General features: G+C 41.1%; 2 protein-coding genes across 3 annotated transcripts; one reads left to right on the top strand and one right to left on the bottom strand.

Moving 5' to 3' along the window:
• Nucleotides 1-2,081: 2,081 nt before the first annotated feature.
• si:ch73-60h1.1 (calcium/calmodulin-dependent protein kinase type IV) lies at nucleotides 2,082-23,300 on the bottom strand. Of its 2 annotated transcripts, none has more exons than XM_040030667.1 (11): nucleotides 22,428-23,300; nucleotides 19,393-19,471; nucleotides 18,968-19,030; nucleotides 16,541-16,623; nucleotides 15,374-15,446; nucleotides 11,567-11,657; nucleotides 10,566-10,640; nucleotides 9,404-9,479; nucleotides 8,966-9,092; nucleotides 8,224-8,376; nucleotides 2,082-7,637 (listed from the first exon to the last, which is right to left on the bottom strand). In XM_040030667.1, the coding sequence occupies exons 1-11, from the start codon at nucleotides 22,532-22,534 to the stop codon at nucleotides 7,125-7,127; spliced, it is 1,440 nt and encodes a 479-aa protein (XP_039886601.1). In that variant the 5' UTR covers nucleotides 22,535-23,300; the 3' UTR covers nucleotides 2,082-7,124. The 2 variants fall into 2 exon arrangements, with proteins under 2 accessions (XP_039886601.1, XP_039886609.1); XM_040030675.1 differs by lacking the exon at nucleotides 22,428-23,300 and adding an exon at nucleotides 21,171-21,545.
• A 1,897-nt stretch (nucleotides 23,301-25,197) lies between these two features.
• Nucleotides 25,198-27,925, top strand: fam174c (family with sequence similarity 174 member C). The gene is made up of 3 exons (XM_040030698.1): nucleotides 25,198-25,620; nucleotides 27,016-27,138; nucleotides 27,436-27,925. The coding sequence occupies exons 1-3, from the start codon at nucleotides 25,361-25,363 to the stop codon at nucleotides 27,437-27,439; spliced, it is 387 nt and encodes a 128-aa protein (XP_039886632.1). The 5' UTR covers nucleotides 25,198-25,360; the 3' UTR covers nucleotides 27,440-27,925.
• Nucleotides 27,926-27,990: the final 65 nt, after the last annotated feature.

Raw genomic sequence — 27,990 nt, 5'->3', positions numbered from 1 at the left:
CCTCAGTGAGGGAGGTGTCAACGGCAGACTGGAGGCTCACATCTTCATACTGGTGTGGAACAACGCAAGGAGGGAAAATGTACAGACAGAAACTCTGCTCAGAGGCTGAGTAATGGCTTGGAGGCCACAGGTTCAATTCCTGGAATGACATTTAGGTGTCCTTGATCACGATTTGAGCTCATATTACTTAAACTCAGTATTTTTCTGATGGGAACTTGGTAAAACCAACAAACATAATTATGAGGAATAATTCATGACACAATAAAACTGATGGTAAAATTGTAATATTACAATTGCTGTTTCTCAGATTCTCTGCTATGAAGGTGTAGAGAGGAAATCACAGCAAATAATTAAATGAATCCAAAGAAACCTTAAACTGGTATTCTTACTGGACATGATGGTCAGGCTGATATCTTCTGTTTGAATTTAATTAATGGGCAGCACAGTGGCACGGTGGTTAGCACTGTTGCCTGAGTTCAATTCCACCATCAGGCCGGGGTCTTTCTGTGTGGAGTTTGCATGTTCTCCCCGTGTTTGCGTGGGTTTTTGCCGGGTACTCCGGCTTCCTCCCACCGTCCAAAGACATGCAGCTTTGTGGGGAAAGGTTCACTGAAAAATCTAAATTGCCCATAGCTGTGAATGTGAGTGCGAATGGTTGTCTGTCTCTGTGTCCCTGCGACAGACTGGCGACCTGTCCAGTGTGCACCCCGCCCCTCGCCCCATGACAGCTGGGATAGGCTCCAGCGCCCCCCGTGACCCTGAAAAGGATGCGCGGCAGTGACTGGATGGATGGATGGGTTAATCGGTAATAAATCCAGGCTTTTATACAGAAAGACACACGGTAACCTGAAGCACATATTTCATGTTTCATAGTCATATTTAGTGTGTTATTTAGCCGCAGCATGATGGAACAGCGGTTGTTGCATCACAGCAAGAAGGTCTCAAGTTTGATTCCACTGTGTAGCCAGAACTTTTATGTGTGGAGTTTGCGTGTTCCCCCGTGTCTGTGTGGTCCCATGCAATTAGTGAGGGTAGGTTAATTGGCTCTAAATTGCTCATGGGGGTGAGTGTGAATGGTTGTCTGTGTTAGCCTGTCCAGGTTGTACCCCACCTCTCTCCCTGTGGTTTTCATGGTTCAAAGGAGAAAGGGCACGACTTCCAGATGTAGTCTGTATTAAAAAGTTGTAACAAAAAATCAAAGCAATCGATTCTGTGATGTTGAAAACGTCACCGTGCTCTCTGATGCATTTTGTCCTAATCATTGTTGGAAATGTGAATACAAGAATTGTTTTATATTATCTTTCTATAAATCTGAAGAAAAGTGAACAGAAACTCTCGAAACGAAACCTTTGACCTTTCACCCCGAAGCCCGTGAGCTAACTGGTCAACACACTGGTCAGGTCAAACAACAGAACCTGGTCAGGAAAGTTCACTGACACAGAGTATAAACGTGGATATACTCAAATGCATGTTTGCATTTCTGAATTGAAATGCATGTAGATTTTTCTCTAACCAACAGATAATGCTCAGTGGGTTAACACAAATTAAAATTTTTGTAAATTATTATTAGTCTTTTATTTATCCAGGTAAAAATCTCACTGAGATTAGAAATCTTATTTTCAAGAGAGATCTGTCATCATGGCAACAGAAGTCAAAAATAAACCATATAAGTAGATAGCATTTATATTTGTTTTATATTTATATGTTATTTTTATTTTTTTACATAATTGATTTACAATCAGGTTGCACTAACTCTGTGTAATATCCTGAACTTAACCCATTCCAGCCTCCTCTTTCCTCTTTCCGATTCTAAATCTTTCCAAGGAATTCTATTTTCTGTCTGATTATATTGAAAGCGACACTTGAATTTAGACACCATGATAGCATTTTCACACTAGAATTCTCTATTTTATTTAAAATTAGAAAGAGTATGACAAACAAAACGTGTGTATGATGAGCACACTCATTTGTCACCAAAAGAAATACCAGAAAATACCAGAATACCGTCAACACTGCATCCGTCTGTCCTCCAAACGTCTTTGGCTGACAGCAAAGGTGTGGAAAGAAGACCAGAAGCAATGAGTGATTCATATCCTTTACTGTACATGTGATGCAAAACCCTGCCTGAAACATCCTGCAGCAAAAGTTCATTCAAACAGACCTCAGATCAGCTGAGCAGCTGTTACAGAGTCCTGCAGGATTCAAACTCCCTGCTTGCTTCTTCAATCTGATGTGATCAAAGGAAGTTAAATAATACATGCAAAGATACACGTGTAAAAGCTCAGACTGTTACACTGTCACTTTATATGTCAGCTGTCTTTAAAAAAAGGTACAATTATACTCATCAAACACAAAACAAATACCATTTACAGTTGTAGCCCCACCCACTTCAACCCCACCCTGCAAATCTCTAACAGGCTAGATAAATAGAAGCAAAATGTTCATGTTCTTACAGAAGCGTATAGATATAAATCAAATATACAGTTACATGCGTTCACCGCGACTGCTAGTTATCCAGTGTGTTCCGTCTGGCAAGAAGCTTTAAACACCTGTGCTCAGGTAAACGTGGCATCCAGCTGTGACACATCTGTCCAACGGAAAACTCGTGCTTTAACTGAATGGTTTAAAGAGGAACCAAATCACAAACTGAAATTCAAATCCAAAATATATGTTTTGTGACTGACAGTCTGAAACTGCAGGTTTGATAATGATTCATTACTTCCCATGTAACCATGTGAAAACCCGGGTGAGTGGTCTGAATTGAAGAGAATGATTTGATGCATAAATGCAAATACATTTTTTTATCTAAATAAAATATGGGACAGCGATTAGACAGACTGTTGAATTTATGAGATGGTAAGCTTGTGATCAGCATGTCCATCCATTCATCAGTTTTCATCAATTTTGGGAGCAGTGTTGGTTACAGCTGTGGTTCCTCTTTAAAAAGCCCTTCAGGAACAAATGTGCTCCTCTTCATAATCTAGGATTTTGTATGGTGGCTGAGACAGAACACAAAGCAGAGGAAGCTGAAAAAAACCGAGAAGACCTTTAGGCAGCTGTAAACACCACAGTTTACTGCTTAATGAGACTTTACTGCATCTCTTCACGTTTCTTCTTAAAGTGCTTTAAAATGAGATTCTTTTAACTCAGTTCTGAAAAGAATTGAGTCAAAAGAATCAAAAGATAGCTAAATCACATACCAGATATATGGATTGCTTCAACATATTAATATTATTTACAAATTTGATATATAATGACGTTCATCCAGCCTGGTGTGCTGCAGACATAATTAGCTTCTTTTAAAATAAAAGATTTGATCGTAAAATCAGCAGGGCGCCTGTGTGGGTGATTTAACCGCTGAGAATCAAAGCTGTGAGATATTAGCTTTAGTTATCTTCCAGACATGATGCTGTGATGCAGGTTTGCTGTTTGCAAAGTGAAAACGTCTCGATAAAGTAGAGACTGGACTGGTTTTATGTGAAGCGGTTCACTGTGGACTGAGCTCTCTGCTGAGAAACAACTTGTCAGTGTGGAGGCGGATTCAACTGTAGATGATGTCATTCAGATGCAGTTAAGCATCCTTCTTTCACTTTCAGAAGCACAGTGAGAGAATACTGCATCATTCACCTTACGCTAATGGATGCAGCTTACGAACCAAGCTTGCTAGTGTCAGTTGATACATGAGCTATCCACCCTCTCATCTATTCAAAAAACCAACGTCGTGTCCATTCTTCATATGCAGTACAAGAAAACTGCTTGCCTGCAGTGAGACAAGGAACGAATGCAGAAAACAATGAAGTAAGAGGCATCCCGGCTTGGACATCTTGGCAAGGCTCTCCATGATTTTTCGGAGATCGTGGCCTTGCTATCAGATGCTGATAAACAACATCTGAAGCAGCCAGTTCATCGCGAGCCTCCTGACCAGCCTCACTCAGTGATTAAGCAAACAAATGAATTGCTCTGTGTGAGCATATGTGCGGTCAGTTAAGAGGAATTTCCTGCACTGGCTCGTGATAAATTCAGGACTTGTTGACTAATGAGCTGTGGTGTTGTGAGTGGACATTGGACACATCAAACAAAATGTTTGAGAAACCGCTCGGTAGCCAATGTAGTGTTCTTACAAACTCCTCTAACATCTCCAAAACCTCACAGGGATTAACTACTGTGGAACCAGCAAACAGTATAATGTTTCCTGCTAGGTAGCATACACTGTTGGCTGGCTTAAAGTGCTTGCTTGTGTTTTCTCAGACTTTCTGTTGGTTCTGTCTTGGCCACCATAACTTTAAGTGTAAATGTAAATTGGATCTTTCTTGTCTCATCTCATTTTCTTTCCAGATCTGCATCTTTTCATTTCATTTTGGAAGCCCCTGTACAAAAAGAGGTAGAACGTGTGGTTTTAGATCGGATGAAAGGGGTTTATTTTCCACGAAGGTCAAATTTGGTATATTTGGGAGCTTAAACACTGAACATGTTTCTTAGCGAGTCGAGCAGTAAAGATGTTAGTAATAACTTGTCTAAAACCAAACTACAGTATGTACAGTGCAAATAAGATCGCATCGTCACTGCTGATAAAGTGTAAACAACACAACGTTTTACGAGAAGATCACAAACACGAGTTACTTACCTGAACGCTACACACTGGAGGAACTCTATTTACTCATACAGCTGCGTAATCACGGCAGCGGGTGTCGACGGTAAATAGTAAAAAGGATTAAAAAACTCAGTTTTACAGCAACATGAAAGTCTGAAGCGTCTGAGCGCGCATGCTAAAAAAAGGGATGCAGAAGAAGAAGAAAAAGCCGAGAAATGAAGCTGCGCTCTCTCTCCTTGTCCATGAATAAAGAGCATCCGTTCATGCAGGTGAGCGCCAAGTCATTGTGTACGTTTAATAAAATACAATCAGTCTCTGTCCTGAGCATCACAGGAAAAGTCCGCTTTCTGCGTCAGGAGAAGAAGAAGAAGCCCAAACATAATACTCAAGTCTCAGTTTGTCCCAGATCAGGACTTAAAGGAAAAGATCAGCATGGATTTCAGTTTCATGTTTTTGTGTTAAGTATGGAGGAAATTCCACCTACACCTGCCAACAGACAGAAAGCATGAACATTAAACCTGGGATAGCATAGAAATAATTGATTATTGCCTCTTTGTGGAAATTGAATGAATTCCTTTTTCTTTTCAATTAGATTGTTAAATGTTTAGCTGCAGTAAAGGTCGGCCTGCGGTGCCACTCAGTTAGGGAATCCGTACATTATCTGAATGTTGGACTTGAACTTGATTTTGTTAAACCCAAGTTGTGGTGCAAATCTAAATCACAGCAGGCACAATCACAATCTAGGCCCACAAACAGTCAGCTCTTTGCCAGATCTCAACCAAATGTTACCACAGAAACGCTAAAGAAAAGAAACAGAGTCAAAATTTGATCCTAATTCCTCAGGTACCGGATACATTCATCAAGCCCACATGATAGCAGTCCAAGTCTGTTTACGAGATCTGGGCTGTTAAGTCTGAAGGTGGTGGAAAGTGGACTTAAAGCTAGCTGCTTCTTTATTGCCAGTATTATGCTATGCTAAGCTAACTGTAGGACATGTGAGTCATAGTCAAATTTAGCAAAAGTGTTTGGTGCAAAATGTTGTAATGTCCCTTTAATGTGGGAGTCTGCAAAGACCAAAATAAATGTTTGCAGCAAAAATGAAGCACTTTTTTCCTCCCTGAAGAAAACCTGTCGTTTATTTCTCTGGCGATTAACCTCTTTGATGTTAGATGCAGATTTTGTTGGTGAATCTGGGTTATTAAAAACTCTGTATTAATAAACTGCTCAGTCAATAACTGCATTTAGTTGCAGTAATCCAGAAACTTTCTGGGTGTTAGTTTTTACTTTTCTAATGTGTGCTCCATTAAAGTTTACTTTGAAAGCCACAGTGGCCTATTTCTGAAGTTTCCCCAAATCTCTACAACTGAGATAGTAAGTGCAGAGTTAGCAGAGTTAAAAATACTCCTCAATTCATCCTGTCGGAAATGAGCTATTCATCCGTCCCCCACACCCCCACCCAAAAAAACACTTTCTTCAAATCTGCTAACTTCTGTAAGCCTGACACTAGGTAAGCATATACTGCCTGTAGCAGATGAAAACATAAAGATTTTGAACATTAAAAAATAATACATTTAAAAAGAAATACAAAAAACAGCAGAAAACAGTTTTGAGTTCTGAGTTTTTTGCATATATGGATAACTTTTACATACTTTCACCTTTTTATTTGAAATGTTAGCCATGTTTAATATTAACAGCTCAAACTGTAACATATTACAGAAAATAACAAAAAATAAGAACTTAAAAAATAATAGCTCCCTTTTGATACCGGTTGTAAGTAAGAAGGTGTGATAATAGACGCCATTGTCCAGTGTCACTGATCGAGTGCTTCATTTTGGTTGTAAACACACACGTCATTGGTTCATTTCTGTGGTAAGACAAATAAATTGTAGCTCTTACGAGTTATTTTATTATTCGAATTTCTTCCAAATATGTTGAGTCTTTGCAAAAATATATTGAGTCTTGCTGATGTGCTGAATAATTCAGAGCTACTTGATGAAGTGCTGTAGTGGGTGAGCTAAATGCTAACACACCCTCAGGTCCAAATGTGCACGGCCTTGATAACTGCTCCCCAGCATGCTGGTTATTTGTCACTGACTTAGCTTAACACGTCCACTGTCTCAGTGAAAATGAGCAAACAAGCTCGACAGTGCTGCTGAGATTGAAGTGCTTAACAGACAATTCACATTTATTACATTTCTTGTGTTTTTAGTCAACCCTCACATAAACGAGTGCTGATGGGGGAAATTATTTTTACTTCTCTTAAATAATCGAAGGCCTTTATACTAAAAAACAGAAGATAAAACACCTGCCCATCTTCAGAAATGTCCAGCGACCCCTCCATGAATCAGTATCTGTTAGCATGTAAGCCAAAGAGATCCCAGACGTGTGGTGATGCGGGTTAAATGTGAGCTGCAGATTTTAGGTTTACTGTAATTTGGTCCAAATAAGTTCATTTAGCTGCTGAAAGCTGAACGTTTTTTACTTCTGTGTGAAACTGAAGCAGAGTCGAGAATTTTTTTATTTTGCCATGTGATCACTGGCAGTGGGTGGTCTTACTGGCAGGCTCCGCCCCAGATGTGAAGCCATTGCTGAGGTTGTTGGGACTCGGGGGTGAGCCCAGTGTGGGTGTGGCCCCAACTCTGGGGGTTGGCTCTATGACAGAGCAGCTTTTCTGCGGCGGCCGGGGTTGGACCAGCATGCTTTTAGGGATTACAGATACTTGTCGCAGCCCATCAGCGCGCAGTGGCGGTCTGGTGGGGATGGGCCCTGCGGGTGTGACATCAGAGCTGGGTAGTTTGGGGCTGTGTGGAGGAGAGGGGCTGAGGGCGTTTGGGTCAGCAGACTTCGATTCAACTTCCTGTGGCAACTGCTGGTCAGGAGGTGGAGCCTCTTTGTCTTTTTGGGTGGAGCATGCAGACTCGGGAGGCGGGTCCTGCTGCATGCTGCTCTGCCTGGAAGCCCCTGAACCTGGAATGTCACAGCTGTCTGTGCGACGCCGCGAACCTTCATGCATCCGACTTGTGGCCACGACAGCTTTCATGGCCGCCTGTCAGCACACAGAACAGCGAGTGAGTATTCAGGATCTTTTAAAAGTCTTTAAAGCAGATTTGTCAACTATGTTGAGTTGATATTTGCTTTCAGCTTCCTCTTCCCTGTCATGTTTCTCTATTACCCTGTCCTGTAATTTCAATAAATTCAAAATGCCATGTAGAAAAAAATATGATTTTGTTACCAACTGCCCGCTCGAATGTAAATCCTGTGATTGTTGAATTTACATTTTTATGCTGCACCCAGGCTCACCAGAGCCAGCTTTACTAAGATCTTTACTGACCTCATTCATGAAGTTTGAATCATCTGAAAGCCAACTCTTGGTGGGTGGAATCTGGAGCCCCGGTGAAGTTTCACCTGCAGTTTAACTAGTCTACGTGTGTGTATATAAAAGTTTAGGCCACATAGTATACAGGTGCAGATGCTCTGAGCAGATTTCATTTTGGGCTTTATGTACAAGAGTCATTCCCTAGTTTATCTCCCAAAATGTCAACTCAAATCTTAAAATGACAGAAAAGTCTTCTATGACCTTTGATGCCCACAAAACCAATCACTGTGAAATGAAACTATGACAAAGGACCAGCCTTAAGTTTGCGTCGAGCGTTGAACTCCTGTAGTTTCCTCTGGGTAGTATCCATATGAGAGAACCGGGCAGCTTTGCCCAGCACCCAGGGGTGCTGCAGGGCCTCCCGGACACTGAGGCGCTTGTGAGGGTCGAGGACAATCAGCTTACTGACCTGCGGACAAATCAGAAAGGACAAACCGAGGCCTTCAAACAAGTCCAAGTCCAATCTATGAATAAATGTTAAGATTCAAGATGTAGAATCAGGCTCATGTGAATTATCAAGTCATTCACTTCATTCTGAATTCAAATCACACCAAGAAATGGATCTTTAGTCATCCAGAGGTAAAGATCAAGACAATTTAGTGTGTCAAGTCATTCCATAAATCTCAATATCATTTCAAACAAGTCTCCACTCAAGATAAGTCCAAGTCTAGTTTTAGTTTAGCATAAGCCTTAGTCGTGTTAGTCGACACCAACCAAAGATCCAACACGTACCAAGCCGTCCAAAAACAGCATCACAAATATACATCCAAGTCCAAAGTGATTCCAGACAAGTTAATATAAAGTGTGAAGTCCCAGTGATGTCACCAATCCCAGTCAATGCCCAGTATAAAGTCTTTCAGGTCAGTTTAAGTTTCTACTACGCTGTCCTGGGCAGCGAGAGTTTAAAACATGTCTGAGAGCTTTAAAATAAAGTGTGAGGTCCTGCACTTCTTCACATTTAACATAAATAATAATGTCAAATCATTGGTGTAACTCACCAGATCCTTAGCATTGAGGGAGACCTCGTCCCACCACGGAGAAACAAACTCATAGTCACAGTTGAGGATACGACTATACATGTACTGATCCCCTCTTGGGTCGAAGAAGGGCTCAAACCCACAGAGTCTGGGGAAACAAACCAAAGGAAAGAGTCTAGGAAAGGACGCTTATTTTGCCACATCCCTTCTAGATGAGAAACCACAGCAGTGTGTCGCTCTCAGATCCATTTGAAGGCAGCATTAAAAGCTTAATTGCTGTCTGAGGAAAGCAGATAAACAGGATGCAGACTTTCACATTATGTCATTGTGTTAAATGGCTGTCATGAATCAGATGGACCATAAAACTTATATACTGATGAGAGTGAGTCAGCAATGAATATTTTAGTATATATGTGTGAGTGTACGCTTGGACTGGCAGCAAGGTGTTAATGGACTCACAGGATGTAGAGGATCACGCCCACCGACCACATGTCCACCTCAGGGCCGTAGGCATTTCCCCGCAGGATCTCTGGAGCTGCAAGCAGAGGAGTCTGTTAGACAGCAGATGGCTGACAGAAGCTCTAACAGAGTTTTTGAAATCCCACAGAGAACACGCCACAGGGAACGCCTTACTGCCCACTCGCATATATCACTGCAACGCAGGTGAATAAACACATCTACTACTGATACTACACCTACTACAGCAACATCTACAGACACCATCCAGAGCGTCAGCTGCCATATCGTCACCACTTTAACTTTCCCCACACCTCAAAGTGCTGCTCATTGGCTGTTACTACACCACCAAGTCCTGCTGCTGTGCCATGTCGTATCACTGAGACTAAAGGTCCCACACTATGCTGGAGTGTTTGAGTCTTCCTCAAACACGATGCGCTGCTGTGGGAGAGACACCACCCAGTCATTCTGTGTTTGGTCCTAAAAATCTGGTGTTTAAACAGAAATCCTCTCTGGATGGTGTTACATGTCCAGTACTACCGTGAGCAACACTGCAGTCGTTTTTGAGGATGTACTAATTAACTCACACATTAAGCTCTGGGACAACATTGTCAAAATAGAAGCATCCTGCTCAGAGCAATGCTGAAAAATAATTTTAACGTTGTAACTTCTCATTATCTGGTTGTCCTTCAGCCTTCGGCTGATTAGAAGGATCACAGTGAAAACACTGACATCTTCACTACGTCCTGATGAATTGAGAATTTTCACATGACACTCGTAGCACTTCTCCATCACTCTTCTCTCATTCACTCGTTTATGCTTCTTTGCAGTAGTTTGTGTTGTCCTGTTTGTTGTTTCTGTGAGCTGAGTCTTATTTTTGCCATCGATTGTTTGCTCTGAGCCCGGGCTGGTCGCAGCAGATGGCAGCCCCACCCTGAGCCTTTTTCTGCTGGAAGTTTCTTCCTATTAAAAGGCAAATTTTTCTCTCTCTGATTGCCAAGTGCTGTTTATATCGGATCGTTTGACTATTTTGTGCTTTCAACCTACAGTACAAAGGACTTTGAGATGACTAATGTTGTGTGATTGGAGGCCATATAGATAAGAATACAGTGAGCTTAAGTGAATGTGGTAGTCATAGCTACGCTACACCAATTTTTGTACTCACCGCAATACCCCGGAGTACCGCAGACTGTCTTCATGGTCACCTGGTCATCTACGATTTTTGAAAGACCAAAGTCAGCTGTAAAAGAAGAGAATATTTTCTTTCATTCAGACTGAAGCGAGATAAAAACCTTGTAATGCATTTGTTTTGTTCAGTTTCCTGTTTCTATATTAAGAGAAATGAGGGGGTGAAGCAGTGGAGGTGGAGGAAAATGTGTTTTTCTGCAGGCAAGTCTCTGAACTAAAGGAAGGTGTTGGTGGAGAAGAGTTTCACTCGAAAGGAACGGAGGCTTCCATCTGTATCTGTTAGCCGAGGGCTCGCTGGCCATCTGGACGCAGGAGCTCCTCCAAAAATGAACCAAATTCTGAGCCAACAATATGCTTCTGTGAGTTTTTACCTCTCGGACTAAACAAGCTCGAAATATGATGCAGTCACAAGTTTAATGCCTCAAATGCAGCCAAAGACACTAAAGGTTGAGCTGTATGCAAAACCTCAGTTTAAGACTGATGCTAAATCTGTATGCAAATGTTTGGGCTCTCACAGCAAACTCCAGTGTTCATGCATATTTTCAGGGCCACAAGACGACCGCGGTTTGTGGTTATTTTAAGAATGCTGATTTTTATTTTACATAAAGTATAAGCACAATAGGAGCTGACATAATTGAGATGATAGGAGCAGATTTGAAAACAGTCTTTAGGGCAGTTACTGACATGTTATTTGCAAATGCAGACGGTGTTTAAAATTGAAGTAAACAAAGCAATAATTTCCTGTTGTTATGAGCCAGGAAACGAGTTTTGTTTTACTTTCATGTGTTTTAGATCATCGATGTCTCATCACAGTCATACTCAGCATTTCCAAACTGCACTGTTTCACCACTGATGATAACAGACAGCGTGGTCGATAATAACAGAAAAATATTTTCCACAACTTGTGTTGGAACATGATAAACTTGTCATTTCATTCTGTTGTATTCAGATGTGGAGGGTATGTAGAGAGTTTGTTACCTATCTTCAGCGGAGCATCCAGAGACAGGTCGGCGTACAGCAGATTCTCTGGTTTAAGGTCACGATGCACAACACCGTTCTCATGTAAATACTAAAGCACAGAGAAGAAAAGCGTGAAAAACGTGGGAAAGATGATCCCATTGTTGCCTCATCAAGCGGAAACTTCCTGGACTGAAAAATGAAGCCAGAGCTTAAGTGCGTTTACTCTAATGGCCACTTGAAGCTTGAGGCTGGTCCAAAAGCGAGTCAGTCCCCATGGACTCCCAATTTAAAATCCCCAACTTTGCAGCAAAAATAAACACGTTTCTAGCCTTAGAACTGGAATAGAGCCCAATATCAAAACTTTATCAAGGCGTAGTTTGCATCACAGGGCCATGGCCTCATCTCTTGACTATTCTTGTGGTGATGGTGCCTTTTACAGCATTTTAGTGCAATTATCTGGTAAATAACAAAACGGTGTACTGTTGATTATTCTAAAGGACCAGGTTTTTTTTGTATGTTACTTACAAATAAAGACAGACAATCTAGCTGAAAGGGTGTTTTTCTTGTTTCCACAGACGCGCTCTTGTTTTTCTTTCCACAGTGACACACAGTGCTTGTTCATAGGGCGATCTTTGATTGTTGGGATTACCTCTGTATCATTATAGGGTCTTTACCCTGCAATATAAAGCATCTCAGGGTAAATGTTGTTGTGATTTGGCATTATATAAATTAAATTAAATAGATTATAACAGCTAGATGTGCTTCGTTGCTTGGTTTGGAGACAGTGGCGCTTTAAAAAGACAGGAAACTGAGCTGGAGGTGGCTACGGTGAAGATTTTCCAAAGAGCTGGATGGACAGCATTAGGACTGAGTACATCAGAGGAACAGCTCAGGTTGAGCAGCAAAGATGTGCGTAGGAGGGATAGTTTATATATTGGACAAAGGATGTTGAAGATTGAGCTGCCAAACAGGAGGAAAAGAGCCACAGAGAAGGTTCACGTTACGGCTTGATGTTGAATCACAAAATCAGTTGCTGACATTGTGAGGAAGTCAAAGAGCCTCCTTCATGCTGGTGAAGGTGTGGGGTTGTAATTCAGAACAGGCAGACGGGCTCTGTGTCGTTTTCCACTTCTGCTTTTAAATATGGATTTCTTTTTATATTTTGTTTCTAACTTCAAACACAACCTTGTAGGGTCTTTACTCAGATGCTGAGAATCTGCTGTTAAAGCTGTTGCTGTGTTCAGGGGCTGCGGGATGTTTCTGTGCTACAGATTAATGCCACTCACATCACATACAACAAATACAACAGTACTGTAATCCTGCCCCCCCCACACACACACACACACATAAAGGGGCGTATGTTTCTCTGCGATGTAGATGTAGGTCAGCTGTGGTCAGTGTGTGCGAGTGTGTGCATGCGTTAATCCTCTCTGGTTTTAATCTGTTCAGCAGCAGGATGGAAGCAGCTGTTACATAAGAGACCTGCAGCCACTGCACGCTGCTGCCATGTGCAACAACACTGATACCAGCAACACCTGCAACTAAACAGGGTAATTTATGCAATTAAACAAACAAATGAATCTACAATAATGTCACTTGCTATATATATAAATTACTGTAACTATGCCAACCACTGCAACTCATGCCGTACCTCCTACTAGACATGCCAATTACTGGCACTAAAACAAACCTGGTAACTACAGCAACGTATGTGACTTTAAATTAGCCAGCTATGTAACCAAGCAACCCAAAAGACTTGCAGCTAAATCTAATCTATTGCTAGAGCAGTAAGCCTGGTACCAAAAATCGCAAATCCTGCCAAAGCAGCAACACCTGCAAGTAAACATGGTTAATATCAAAATTAATTAAAACCTTGCAAATATAGCAACAACTTCTGCAGCAAAACCAACAAACAAACAACCTCCTCCCACAGCTAAACATGGTGGTTACCACAACTCATTCAACCTTTGCAACTACAGCAATACCTCCAACTGACCCATGCTCAGAAACCATATATATATATATATATATATATATATATATATATATATATATATATATATATATATATTTATACATCAACAGTATAAACACATCAACACCTGTGTTGGGTCCCCTGAGTTTGCCTTGACAGGCAGACACGCCTCTCAGCCTGAGTGTGTTTTGCATTATGCTTACAGAAAGAACCGCAGCTGCAACAAAAAGCTTCAGACGATCATCAAAAGATTGGGATGTCTCATGCTGGCGATAATGACATGTTATTATGATTCACTCGCTTCTTTAATCAGCTCATTCTGTGTGTCTGTGTTCAGTACAGTGTTGTATAAGCATGTCAGTGAATGCTTCTTGGTTTTGTATTAAGCATAGCACGCTGACCTTTAAATATGATTTCTTTGCCACTTCAACGTTTGATCAAATCTGTTGAGAAACAGGAAGATTGTGATTCATCAGTTGGAGGAGGGCTCACGCCTACACGAGGAAAAAAATCCTCTTCTGAATGGCAAGATAGCAGACTCCTGTTAGAGCCGTATAATGTTTCTGTGCTAATGAAATGTCACATCTAGTTCTTTCAGATAAATATCAGCTTAATACGTTTCTAGTCAGCCTGTGACCAAAAAAACGGTAAATTAGCTCCATCAGATGAGGATAAAAGCCCAACACCTTTGACAGTGTTGATTTAATTTTACATACATTGCCTCTACGGATTTGACGACCTGCTCTCCATGAAACCTTTCAGATCTATAAACAGACTGTTTAAAGCTGAGGTTTGGTGTGAGGCTGCAGAGACTGAGCAGAGCTGGTGGGGGTGAGCAGTAATCTAATGAGCAGAGGGGTGGATGGAGGTAAATGATCCACAGACAGCAGAGACGCTGCAGCTGATTGATCAGAAGCAGAAAACCCAGACAGAGCTCAGGTTCCCAGACCTTCTTCCATTTTAAGCCTTAAAATAACAGCAATTACTGTATGTCAAAAGAAACTAAACGTGGAAACTACTGCAACTGAATTAACGACTACATCAAAAGAAGCACCTGCAACCAAACATGGCAATTGATGCGACACTTGTAACTAAACATAGCAACCACATCAAACAAACAAACTAGTGGAATGACAGAAGCTGGAAATAAATATGGCAACTACTGCAAAATAATGCAGCCAAACAACCACGCGTCAGCGGAGGAAACTGCAACTAAACATAGCAACTGCTGCAACCACACCAAGCAGTTACGAAGTATAGCAACACCAGCCAAATAGATCAAATTGAGCCTCAATGCCAGCTGTCAGCAGCCACTCTAAATAAACCTGCGACTACTGAAAATGTGATTAAGCATCACTACTGTGCAACTAAACCAATTACTGTAGTATCAGCAGCACCTGCAGCACGGAAGCTACTGCAACCAAACAACAACCACTAAACCAGCTCCTGCAGTGGCAGCAAGACCTACAGCTATACAAGGAATCCACTCCAACTAAGCCAACCAATTTAAGCAACACATGTAACCAAACACAGGTCAAAAAATAAGCCTCTCCTGCAAGTACATCAACTACTGTAACAAAGGCAGCACCAGGGATTAAACATGGGAAGTACAGCAACTAAACCAAACAGCAGCTAAAGCTTTGGTTTTAAATTAATAACAGCAGCATTTGGGCCTGTAAAGGTTATCTATAGGCAAAGAGTCTGTTTTTGTAATTCCTCTCAGGATTTCTGTAGTTCCTCTCATTGCTCGTAGCCTGTAGAGGCCTTTGTTTCCACAATAATTCAATTTTTTATTACAATTTAATAAAACGTTGTCAAAGTCAAACCAGACACTGAATACAGCATCTTACCGCCACAGCCTCCAGAATCTGCTTGATGACATGAGCGGCATCTCTCTCACTGTAGTAACCACGTTCCACAATCCTGGAAACAAAAATACAGTCAAAGATAAAATGACATGAAAATCAAGAGCAGCATCTCTTTATCTGTTCTCTGATTGGTTACACTTTACTAATGTACGTGTTTGTCTGGTTCGGTTTTCCAACAGAGATGTTGGAACAAGCTGTTAGTACTTTCATTCTCTTTGACTTTTGCATCTCAGTTTAGAAGTCCCAGGACAAAGTGAGCAAACCGCTGTAGCTGTTGCAGTTGTAGCCTGTAAAAATGGCAACTTATGCAGTCAAAACAACCACATCACATTACACCAACAACGCCACCGAAACACAGCAACACCTGCTTCAACTAAACATGTTAATTTATGTAAATGACCAATCGCTGACACGGAAACTTCAGTAACACCTCCAGTAAACATGACAAGTTCTTTAATAACAGCATGAGTAACTTAACACAGGGGCCTCTGTGCCCAAACATAGAACTTCAGTTACAGAAACGTCTGTAACCGGACACAGCAACTCCTAAAACACCCAAAGTACAGCAACATCTAACCATGGCAACCACTGCAACTACAGGAAAACTGCCAAGTTAAGTGATTGGTTCATTAGCAGGAATTGTGCTCTTAACTATAGCAACCAAACATCACAACTTTTGCAGCAAAACCAGCCTCTGCCACTACAGCCACACTGCCAACCCTGAACAAAACCATATACCAAAAATAGACGATTGCAACTTTCGCTACTCCACCAATCACAACAGCTGCTGCAGCAAATCTAAACACACCAACTCAACATCTGTAACTAAACATAACAACAAAATGGATCGAGCCAAACTCCACTATTCACCATCTCGATCAACACCTGCAACTGACCAACCAACACAACTGATGCAGCATGTGCAACCACTGATGATACAGCAATGCATATACCTACACACACCACTGAAACGAATGTAACAAATGCAGCACAGCAACTACTGCCATTACAACTGCACAACAGCTACTGTAACTGAACTGCAGACTACAGCCCAACTTGTAATCAAAGATTTCTCAAACTAAGCCAACCAGTGATACTACAGCAATGTCAGTAGGACAGCTAAAGCAGCTAATGTGAGTGTGTACGTACCGGTCAAAGAGCTCTCCTCCAGTCACCAACTCCAGCACCAGAGCAATGTCTGTGTCTGTCTCAAAGATCTCCTTCAGCTGGATCTGAGCCACAGGAAAGCACAAGAAGCCAAAAATATATTAAAAATGCATGAGCGAATACTGAGAGTCATATATGTAAATAACAATGTCCATATAAAAATAGAACTTCAGTGGGACTGTTGTTATTTGCTCAAATTACTGGTAATTGAATAATTCACTCTAAGAGTGCAAAAATGTCCAGTTTTGTCAAAGCCATTGGTGTTCCTCAGTGACACGTGAAGGTGTCGTATAGAATAGCATCCTGGGTTTGGTTGTGTCATTCCCAACTCTAATGTGAACGATATCAGCACAATCTTTTCCTAAACCATTTCAGGATTTTAAGTGTCTGAACCTACTAATTATCTATCAGCGTAAAACCTAAACCTAACCTAACTAAGCACTTTATAGAACCTAATCTTAACCAAGTTGTTCCTATTCATCCATCCCTCCATCCAATAATCCATTTCAGGGTGGATTAGATGTTAATTAATACAACTTAATCCCAGCCTAGGCCTGTAAACCTTTTCAAGGATCCTTCAGAGCCTAAACCCAGCCTTTAAAGCCTAAGTAGCTTTTAGTGCCAAAGCCTAACCACCAGGTAAACAACAGGCACTAACTGAAACTGCACTAATAGTGGAAGGCAAAACCAACTGATTCTGCCTCTAATACATAAACACTCAATATCACTTAAAACATGCTTGAGAAGAGCAAACACTTTGAAGTATTTTTGAACTTTACAAGCAGGAACATAGTAACGAGATTTTTTTCATGTTTCCAGTCATCATTGTCCCAGATTCAACAAATAAAGAAACAAACATGAAACAGACAATAGACAGTTCAATACTTAAAGTACAATGAAAAAAGCCCACACATCACATACTTTGATGTGGTGCAGTTTATCGACCTGCTTTTAAAATAGTACTAAGAAAAGAAAAACAGAACTGATGCGTCAGTCTTGTCTTAAATAAAATATTAGAATACATGCTATAGCTCGCACACTTGGTAGATGAACTCTGGGCCATGCTCAGACTGAAATAAAGTTGAATCTAAATTCTTACAAGCTCATCAACAAGTGTTTTAGCTCACATTAAGGGGTCGTGTTTAAAATCAGTGATACAAAGAAAAGAGAGATTTATGGGGAAAATTTTAGAGTCGACTGAAAATAAGAGAGATTATTCAGTCACACCAGACCAGCTGAACATGAACTTTAACAATAAAAATGAACTGATTTATTCTGCATATTATAAAGTAAGTTGTTAATTCATGTCCTGGCAAGAACCCGAAGTGTCTGTTTTGGTGTTTTCTTCCATATTTTCATATTTTGCACTTATTTAAACTATTTGTGACTCACATGAATGGACCAAGAATAATTCCTCAAAGTTGTCCATTCTGGACTTTGTTTACACTAATTCGATTAGATGTGTGGTCATCTAATCGAATCACTTCATCACTAAATCACTGTAAGCATATTTGCACTGCACAAGACACAAATGTGGACACTGGACATTATATTTCTTCATTTCCATTTAATACTTGTACAGCTGCTGTTATTGTGTGTGTGTGTATATATATATATATATATATATATATATATATATATATATTTATATTTCTTCATACATTCTTATATATTTCTATACTGTGTATTTTGTTGTACAGTTATTTTATTTTCAACTTTAATTTTTATATTTTATTTTATTCATTCCTAGTTAAATTTACCCTTTTTAATTTTCATATTCATTTCTTATTCATAGCCTGTTTTTCTTTAGGTCACGAGCAGTTGTGTAAGCATTTCACTGCATATCGTACCGTGTATGACTGTATGTGACAAATAAAATTTGAATTTGATTTGAAAGTTCACAACTCTACAACGCTTTTATCCAACGACATTAAAAGCTGGAGGAAAGTTTTGATTAAGTAATACATATAAATATTCTACGAGTGACCTGACTTGAACTAGACCGCTCACAGTCTGGGAGCTTATTGGCTGTCATCTGATAGATCATTTGGGGTCTAGTGGATCTCTGGGCTAAGACTTCCATTTCCACCCATCAAATAATTCTTTACAAATGCAGATCCATGTTTAAGTTTCTGATAGTTTTGAAAATGCATTTCAGAAAAACGTTTACCTGTTTGCAGCCAAATGGAACCAAGGCTGGGTCCAAGAACAACCCAATTCCCACAGACTCCCTTAAACAAGCATCGTTACAGCTCGGCACAAAACCTATTTTAGGCACTCAACCCTCTTTTCGATTCAGTTTAGTTTAATTTAGATAGTGCCAAACCACTCAAAGTGCTCTATAATGAAGGGTAAAGACCCTACAGTTATAGAGAGAAAACCCCAATAACATATATCGCATATACTTACAATGTTTGGGTGAGAAAGACGCAGCAGAACGCCGATTTCGGTGCGAACAATTTTCTTGTCAATCTGCAACAGAAGAAACATGATCAGAATGGACGGATTTACCCTTATAAGTCAAAACATAACAAATATCTTCTGCTGAAACAGTGTTACCCTACAGATTTTTGAAGGTTTCCTGTATATCACAAAGATATTAGCAGCAGATCCGTCCAGGATGTTGGATTGGTAGCCACCAAGAATCAGAAGAACCCCATCAAACACAGTTTGGCAAACCAACACTTTGGCTCCTAGACTTTGACTTGCACTGTTCTAACTGGACAGTCTACGTTATTTTCTTCATCATTTCTTGCTAATAATGTTTCGACTCATCTGTGCACATGTTATATATTGTTGGACTGCTAAAGTCTCCATCATGCTGGTTCACTGACCGTTTTCTTGAGGACTTTGACAGCGTAGGGCTTCTGGGTCTGTTTCTCCTCACAGCGATACACAATAGAAGTCGCTCCTCTGGAAGGAAACACAAAACAGTTAAACCTGAACACTGCAAAGACCTGTGTGTACAACATGGAAACCAGTCTGAGCTACTGAAAAGGAGGAACTGAGATTCTTTAATTGGAGCCAAACAGGCACTTGAACTAAGTACTAAAATTTAGTTTCATTTTCAGGAAACACTGATAATTATTCTACTGTATGAATGACACAACATTTAGACTTTTTACTGGTTCCTGCTGGTACTTAAATGTTGGTGCAGTGAAAAAAAAACCCCCAAGAAACTAGTGTTTGTTCCACTGAAGGGCATTCAGACATGTTCCACTAGACCGAGGTGGGCAACTCCAGGCCTCGAGGGCCGGTGTCCTGCAGGTTTTAGATCTCACCCTGGGTCAACACACCTGAATCACATGATGAGTTCATTAACAGGCCTCTGGAGAAGTTCAAGACATGCTGAGGAAGTAATTTAGCCATTTGAATCAGCTGTGTTGGATCAAGGACACGTCTAAAACCTGCAGGACACCGGCCCTCGAGGCCTGGAGTTGGACACCCCTGCACTACACTATACGACGGAGAATTAGGGCCACATTAAGAAAACAAAATGAATGTCCATTTTTATATTAAAGTCAAAATTTCAAGATTAATTTGAAATTTGAACTGCGGAGATTACAGTTGTCATGTAAAGCCAAACATCTGCCATGGCTCCTGTTCCCTCTACAAAATGCCTCGTGTGGATGAGTTAGGGAAACAAATTGATCGTTGTGTCTTATTGTGTCTCTACCGCATACATCCTCTTTATTGCACGAGGGTGTAACCATCAATATTCTCACAGCTGTCCACTGCCAGCCATTTCAACTCTTCCAGGTTTGTGTGGGGTTTTCTTTCTTTACAACTCCCACCACACTGTTCTTGTGCTAAAAGAGAAATAATTTCCTTAACGAAACCAATTTTGAAGTACAATTTCACGACCTCATCTACATGAGGCTTTTTATAGAACTACAGCAGCTGTGGCAGCTCCACATTTTACACATCTCACACATTTCTCTCAAAATAGTATTTTTTAAACCAATTAACATAGAGGCCTCGAATCTGTAGGTACTTTTGGTCCTACAAGAGGAAGTCCTTGTGTTTGAAACATGCACAACGGGTTCATCCATCCAATAATGCCCAGCAGATTCTGCAATAGAATCTGGCAGTATGAAACTCAACTTATCTGTTACTCAAATTAAAAAGGTTTAGATAAGGTTTAACAGCTGGTGGACGTATACAAAAAAAATCAAGTTGAGTTTTTATTTGAGATGTTTTATTCACATCTTTTCTGTTATGAGTGTGCTTTTTTCTTTTCACACCTGCCTGTTAAAGTTAGACTTAAGTTAGATTATAGCTGGAAGAGAGTTGGGTTTCAGTTAGGATTAGAGTAAGATTACTTAAGGGTAAGTCCAATTAAGTCATGGGATCACAACCACAACTCTGTGTGTATGTGTGTGTGTGTGTGGTTAGGGATCTGGTATTCTGCCGGGACAGATGGAGGAAACAGATCCATCTGAGAAGCATCCACAGACTCACTCTCTCTCTCTCTCTCTCTCTCTCTCTCTCTCTCTCTCTCTCTCTCTCTCTCTCTCTCTCTCTCTCTCTCTCTCTCTCTCTCTCTCACAGTCCTGGCTGGTCTCCATGGCAACAGGACACCTGGTAATAGAACTGGTGGCGGCATGCTCACACGTTTGATTTCACTGCTGACATCATTTTCATCATTTTCTGCAGATCTGCTGTCAGTGTTGTGGGTGTTGGTGTTTGCTGAGATAACAACAAACACAGTGTGTAAATACACACAGTAGACCGCACGCTATAAACATTCAAACAACGAACAAACTGCCCGAGCTCCAACAGTCTGCAGGTCTCTTTCACGACTCATCTTTGTTGTCTTTTAGCTCAAATTCCATGTTTGCTCTGACTTTTTATGGTTTTTAAACATGAGCCACACAGACTGGCAGACACTGAAGCGTCAGAGCATCTGAAGCAAAAGCACAGCAGTATAAATGTACAGGATTAAAACTGCTGCAGTCAAAGTAGAAAATGTACTTTAAGCAACCGAAGTACTTATTGATCAATGCAACACATTTGAATGTATTTATTTCTATGTTGTCATTTTTTATGTTTTAAAATATCCACATCAATACTGACTTGAAAACCTGGAAGATATTAATATGATTTATTAATAAAAATCTGTAAAGTGTTCAAATATATTAATAAATTATTTGACAAGCTGTATTGTAAATTGTTCAAAAAAACTTGTATCGGCAAATGGGAATAATCCCCCTATCATTAAAAAATAAGTATGAAATTGGATAGATGCCAGTACAATATTCCAATTTACCACCTAGACAGAGCTAAAAGCTAAATAACCAAATCAAATAGCAGTCTTAAAAATGCAAAACCTCTTTGATAAAAAATATACCTCATTTTAAAAATCATTACAAATATGTATAGATGCATACACCAGATAGATAGATAGATAGATAGATTATACGCATGCACCAAGCACGTGATGCAGCTGTGTTTTACTGTTATCAATATTTTTAACAACCTTCACTTAAATCTGCTTAAAGTGGCGCAGTCTGAAATCTTATATTGATTACACAACGTGAATGTGCAGACAACAAGATGCTGCGCATAAAACACATTTTCACTCTGTGATTACACAAGAAGACAAAGATTGCTGACAACATTTTGACACCAAAGCTCAAGCTTCGTTTTCTTGCTTCGGTGTTTCCCGTTAAATTCCAACAGGAACCAGTATTTAACCGGTACCTCATTCAAATGAGTAACCCTGTAATCCACGGGATGGATTATAAAGTGTGGCCAAAGTTAATCCTGAAGGATCACATGGACCCCTCATGCAGGCAACTTTGGCCCAATGAAGTGTCCATATGAACTCATCAGTTTTCCCCTGTCCCCCCCATAATGTGGTCCAGACCTGCCCAGCTCCGAGCTCAGGGTGTAGAATTCCTCCACCGTCCCGTCCCGCCTTGATCCGTCCACCCAGAACTCCACCGGCTCCGAACCAGGCCGGGACGTCGGCATGATGATAGCAGACCTCCCCCAAACCAGCACCAAGAAGACCGGGACCGAGTCAAAGATCACACCAGTTCCGGGACCGGTTCAGACCGGGCCAGATGTGACCCGATCAGAACCAGGAACAGAGTAATCCCGATCAGATCTCAGATTTAAATCCAGCTCGGTAAAACCCAGATTAGAGTCACGGAGGGGGGATGATTCATGATCCTGATGGGCTTTAATCCAGACCAGCAGGGGGGGGAGGAGGAGGAGGAGGAGGAGGGGGATCCGCCTGCTCCTTCAAACTCTCAATCAGGACCGTTTATCTGTGAGGAAAGGGCAAAAACTAAAAGAAGAAAACAAATACACCGAACCCCCGGTGATGAGCACGGCTCTTTAATCCAGACTGAAGCTGGAGCCGGGATCCAGACGCTCCAGGTCCAGATGTGTCGCAGCTTCCATCGGGCCCTAAAAACCTCTCAGACGTCGGATCAGCTCAGTCCATCACCATCCTCCCGGGTTTAGGCTTAGTACCTCCGTGTTTTCACTGGCAGAAACGGACCGTCCGTCTCTCCGGAGCGCAGCAGCCTCCCTCCGGAGATGCAGCCCACAGAGCCACCACAGCAACACCGAAGAGCGGGTACGTGTCGGGAAACAGACTGCGAACACCGGGGTGAGTAGGTGGAGGGTGTCAGCGTTCGATGCTCAGGGGTCTGATTCCCGGGTAGGGCTGCTCCAGATGTCTGCTGGATCTGCGGAGGGAGAGAGATGCTGCTGTAATCTCACAGCCCCGCCCCACCGCCACCTCGCAGACCAATCGCAGCCCCGCGGGGGAGCCGAGTCGCACTCCTATTGGACCACCATCCTCTCAGTCACCGAAGTTCTGTCAGCAGCCTAAATACAGAAATAACCTAAATACATAAATGTACATTAGCGTGACATGTGGAGACTTTGATTCTGCGCGAATCAAACCACTCTTTCACACGTGCCCAGCGCCGCAGAAGCACAGCGCTGAAACACTGAGGTGCTTCCTTCTTTGCATCTCATCAGTTTCTGGTCAGGTTTTAACGAACAAACAGGAGACGCACTCCACGGCTTTATTTGCAGTTTGATATAGTGTTGTGCTAAGGATTATTATTGTTTCTAAGATAACCTCTATATTTCAAAGACATCATACTGTGGTAACCTTGGGGCAACAGCTTCCTAACTTAAACAAGCTGCAGGACTTTTATTTGAGCACTCCAGAGGGTGCAAAAATTAAAGAGACATTAAAAATATTATCAAACTGAATTCCGGGACTCCATAAAGATATTTGTGAACATGAAAGGATGAGTGCACAACACTAAATACATCATTATCTGAAAAGAGAAGCCAGTGAGAAATGCTTTAAACCTGCAGTCCGTCTAATATCCACCAGATGGCGCCTCTCCTGGTTGTACAGAAGTCCACAGTAAACTAAAAATAATTGTTAAACCTTTGGACTGATGAAAGATAAGCATAATTCCCTAACATTTGTTATGTGGAGTTAGTGATTTACTTTTTGCTCTAGCCCACTCTGCTCTGATCTGCTGGTTGTTGTATTTTAGTTGCCATCAGCAAAGTTGCAGAGTGCCCTCCAGTGGAAAGAAATGTGCATCGTCAACATCCATACTACGATTGAAGACCGTTTCTCCTGTCTCTTCTTTACTTTTTAATTTTTTTCTATTCCTTATGTGTCCTTATTACGTTGATACCTATACGTCATCAATTACATGAAAATATCGTCTTACCAATAATCCAGTAAAGTAAATAGAATATACAAAAGAAATACCAAACTATTTAAAATACATCAGGTGGTCTTAATTATTTTCAGCCTCGGTCGTTGTGTCCTTGGGCAAGAAGCTTCACCCGTTGACTGGTGGTGGTCAGAGGGCCCGGTGTCGCCAGTGTCCGGCAGCCAGGGCAGCTGTGGCTACAATGTAGCTGCCATCAGCAGTGTGTGAATGGCTGCATCTACACTTTGGGGTCCATAGGGACAAGCGCTATACAAATACAGACCGTTTACCCTCTGTGCGTGTGTGTGTGTGTGTGTGTGTGTGTGTGTGTGTGTGTGTGTGTGTGTGTGTGTGTGTGTGTGTGTGTGTGTGTGTGTGTGTGTGTGTGTGTTTCTATCATTGTCACATTTGATTAAACAAATAAAAACTACACTGTAAACAGTATAAAAGTTCACATGAACCAGCAAGTTTTTAATACAAATCTCTGGATTACATTCAGTGACTCAGACAACAGTGTGAGAACAGTGACAACAGCTGGTTTTGTATCCTTGTTGTGTGTCTGCGTGTCTTTATACTCATCAGTGATCAATTTGTGTTATACTGGTTCTTTTTGAGTCCCTTTGTAGGTTTGTGAGATAGGATAAGATATAGGTTACATTATTTATCCTAGAACTTGTTACAGCAGCCTATTAAACATAACGTATAACAAATAAACTTAGATGAAGTATAAATGCTTAAAAATAAAATATATTACAATCTAAAACACAAAAAAACTTTAGCGTCCATTTTTATATTTGTATCATTTTTAAAGTGTTGGGTTCATGGTGTCTTTTGTGGTACAGTGCTGCGTAAACCCCGCGCCTCCTTCTGCGGATTGGTTTGCAATGATTGGTCGGTGAGCGGTAACGTGCGGCCCTACGACTGCGACTCCATCTTTATTGTGACGTCGACCCTTGCTGGACGTAAACTTCCTTGTTGGGATTGTCAACAGTGTGGCGGTAGAGTTTAGCTAACGCTACGTGTATCTGGGACTCTGCTTCCGAACCGCTTCGAAAGTCGTTACGCTTCCTTTTTTATTTTGAGAGTTTTCAAATATAAAATGACTTTTTATCGAAGTCTCTCAGCGGTTCTTGTATCGGTATGCTGGGTTCTCTTGTCCGTGGCGGAGGAGGTGAAGAACAGCACCGAAACTCGTAAAACCGCCGCGACGAACTCCAGCAGGGTTAACGCCATAAACGGCACCAGCAAGGGTCCGTTTAATGCCTTCAACGTGGACAGCTCGATGATCCAGAGGGCCCTCTACGTCCTCGTTGGCATCACTACAATCGGCGTCCTCTACTTCCTCATCCGAGCCGTGCGGTGAGAACTACAATTTAATTCAAGAACAAAAACCATGCTTCTTACAGTCGCTACGCAGTCACAATTTCGGCCTAAAATGTCCAAAATAATTAGAAATATTTACGGATCAGATGAAAGCCGAACTGAAGAGCACATTTTCCAGCTTCAAAAAATCACTTTACGGTACTTCAGTAACTTTTGAGAAGCGAAGAAAGTTTAAAAAACTGGATTTATGAATGGAGTCTGCTGATTATAAGGTGCTGCACGTTTATTGTTAGCTTTTTGACATAGAATGCATTCTCGGGGTACACGGTTGTGTATATTACTGTATCTGACAAGTTATTAGAGAAATCCAAAAGTAAGAATAGAGTAACATACATCAAGCCGACAACTTAAAACTTCCGCTTGTATAAGCTGTTTTTATGTGTTGTAAATGACTATATATAGGTCCTAGCATAATGTTTTAGTAACCATTTTTAGTTCGGCATACACTCCAAACTCCTATCACTTCTCTCAGTGTAACCGTTTCTGATAACAGTAGGTGGAACTTGGCCTCTCGTTTCATCCGACGTAGTCTTTGGTGAGAAGTACGTTTTTAATTTGAAGTCAGCAAACCTGCTCCTTACAGACGAAGACTATGCAGTCAGAATCGAGGGCCAACTGTCACAATAATTACAAACATTTACAGAAGCCAAACGGAAGCTCCTGCAGTTTTAGGAAGTCACGTGAGACACATTTACAATGTGTCCTCAACTTGAGAAGCGGAGAAACTTTAAAACTGTGAATAGTGTGGCTTAATGTTTGTCCACATATGAGGATTGGCAATTTCTAAACTTACACTAGAGCAAGCCTTTTAGTGGCCACTCTTCAGTCCCGCCATTAGTTTGTCAGTGAGTCAGAGCCAGTTGGACATATTGTGTAACCTCAGTCTGAACTTCATCAACCTGAAGGTTTAGTGACAGACTGCTGGCCTTTGGTCTCTCCCATCATTTAAAGCTGTGGTGTTCATATGAAATCACAGGTTTGGTTCCCACCTGAGTGATGTCACACCAAACGTCATTGTAAATTCAGTCATTTTAAGCTCTGTCTCATATTAGCGATGTGACACACCTGTGCAGAGTGTCAGTCATGCGTTTGTGTGAAGTTGCTGGACTCACTGTGCGGTTCAGGAGGTAACACTTAACACTAATCCTCGTCTACCAGCGTCTCGATTTGTTTTGGCCATCACTTGGCCTTGTTCTGAGTTTAAGTGCCTTTACATTAAGAATGTCATTCTCCTAACATTTCACATTCAGTTCATAAATATCATAATTCACCCGTGTTTGTTTTTTTAAGTGCTGTGCATTACAACTACCTGTTTGGAGCACAGTGGCGTCGAGTTAATAGTAAATGTCTGTTTTGTGATGATGTCGTCAGGCTGAAGAAGCCCACCCACAGAAAGAAGTATGGTCTACTGTCCAACGAGGACGATGCTGTGGAGATGGATGCGGTGGACAGCGACGAGGACGACACGCTGTACGAATCTCGCAGCCTCCGCAGGTCAGAGGTTAACAGGCAACAGCAGTAACGCTGAAATAGAACCAGAACCTGATTTTAAGGCTAATACCAGTAAAAGTTTATTTTTATTTTTTATCTGATGTTCATCAGCAAAAGTAAAAAACATAGAATCATGAAAACACAAAGTTGTCAAAAGAATAAATAAATACATTTGATTATTTTGAATAGTTTGATTATTTAAATAATCCAGAGACACTGACTGGAATTGTTCCAAAGTCTGAACTTTGCTGACTTTGATTTACAGTCAGTCTGATTGGTGTTATCTTTGTCTCTGTTCAGATGAGTCCTGGTCTTTGTCCTCTGACGGATCATCCCGTATTGATTACAGATTGAGAGAGGGTGGGAGAAGTGACCAACGACTGCTGAGACAAGTGGAAATAACAAACAAACTGACCAAATAGTCACTGAAGAAAAATGCCAAATCTCAGCTGCTCAAGGAAGATGAGCAGGATAATCAAATTTTTGTTATTTTAAATGTGGTGTCGGATGAAATGCAGACATGGCGGATCAGTGGATCCTCATGAGGCCAAATGTTCCTTTTCTGTTCGTTACTCCTCTTAATATTATTTCAGAGTGTTTTTCTAAGAGTTTATTTGGTGTGTTTTTCCACTCTGAGCTTTTCTGCTCTGACTACATGCTTTATACTACTGCAGACTGATGGCAGGCAGCAGCAATGGTGGTGTGAAATGCTGCAATTGATCAGGATTTGTTGTCCTGACAGACGGTCGGCCTGCCCTGAAACAGTGTTTCACATCGGCTGTGTTGAGACTAAAAGGGTGAATGTGAAGCTTTTGTATAACTCTGATTCCTGATGACATTTTTTCTCTGTGGACA

This window comes from Simochromis diagramma, unplaced genomic scaffold (assembly GCF_900408965.1).
Source record: "Simochromis diagramma unplaced genomic scaffold, fSimDia1.1 OVJJ01000334.1, whole genome shotgun sequence".
In the NCBI taxonomy this organism is placed as follows: domain Eukaryota; kingdom Metazoa; phylum Chordata; class Actinopteri; order Cichliformes; family Cichlidae; genus Simochromis; species Simochromis diagramma.
Note: the sequence above shows the minus strand (reverse complement) of the source record. Positions and strands in the feature narration are given on the sequence as shown.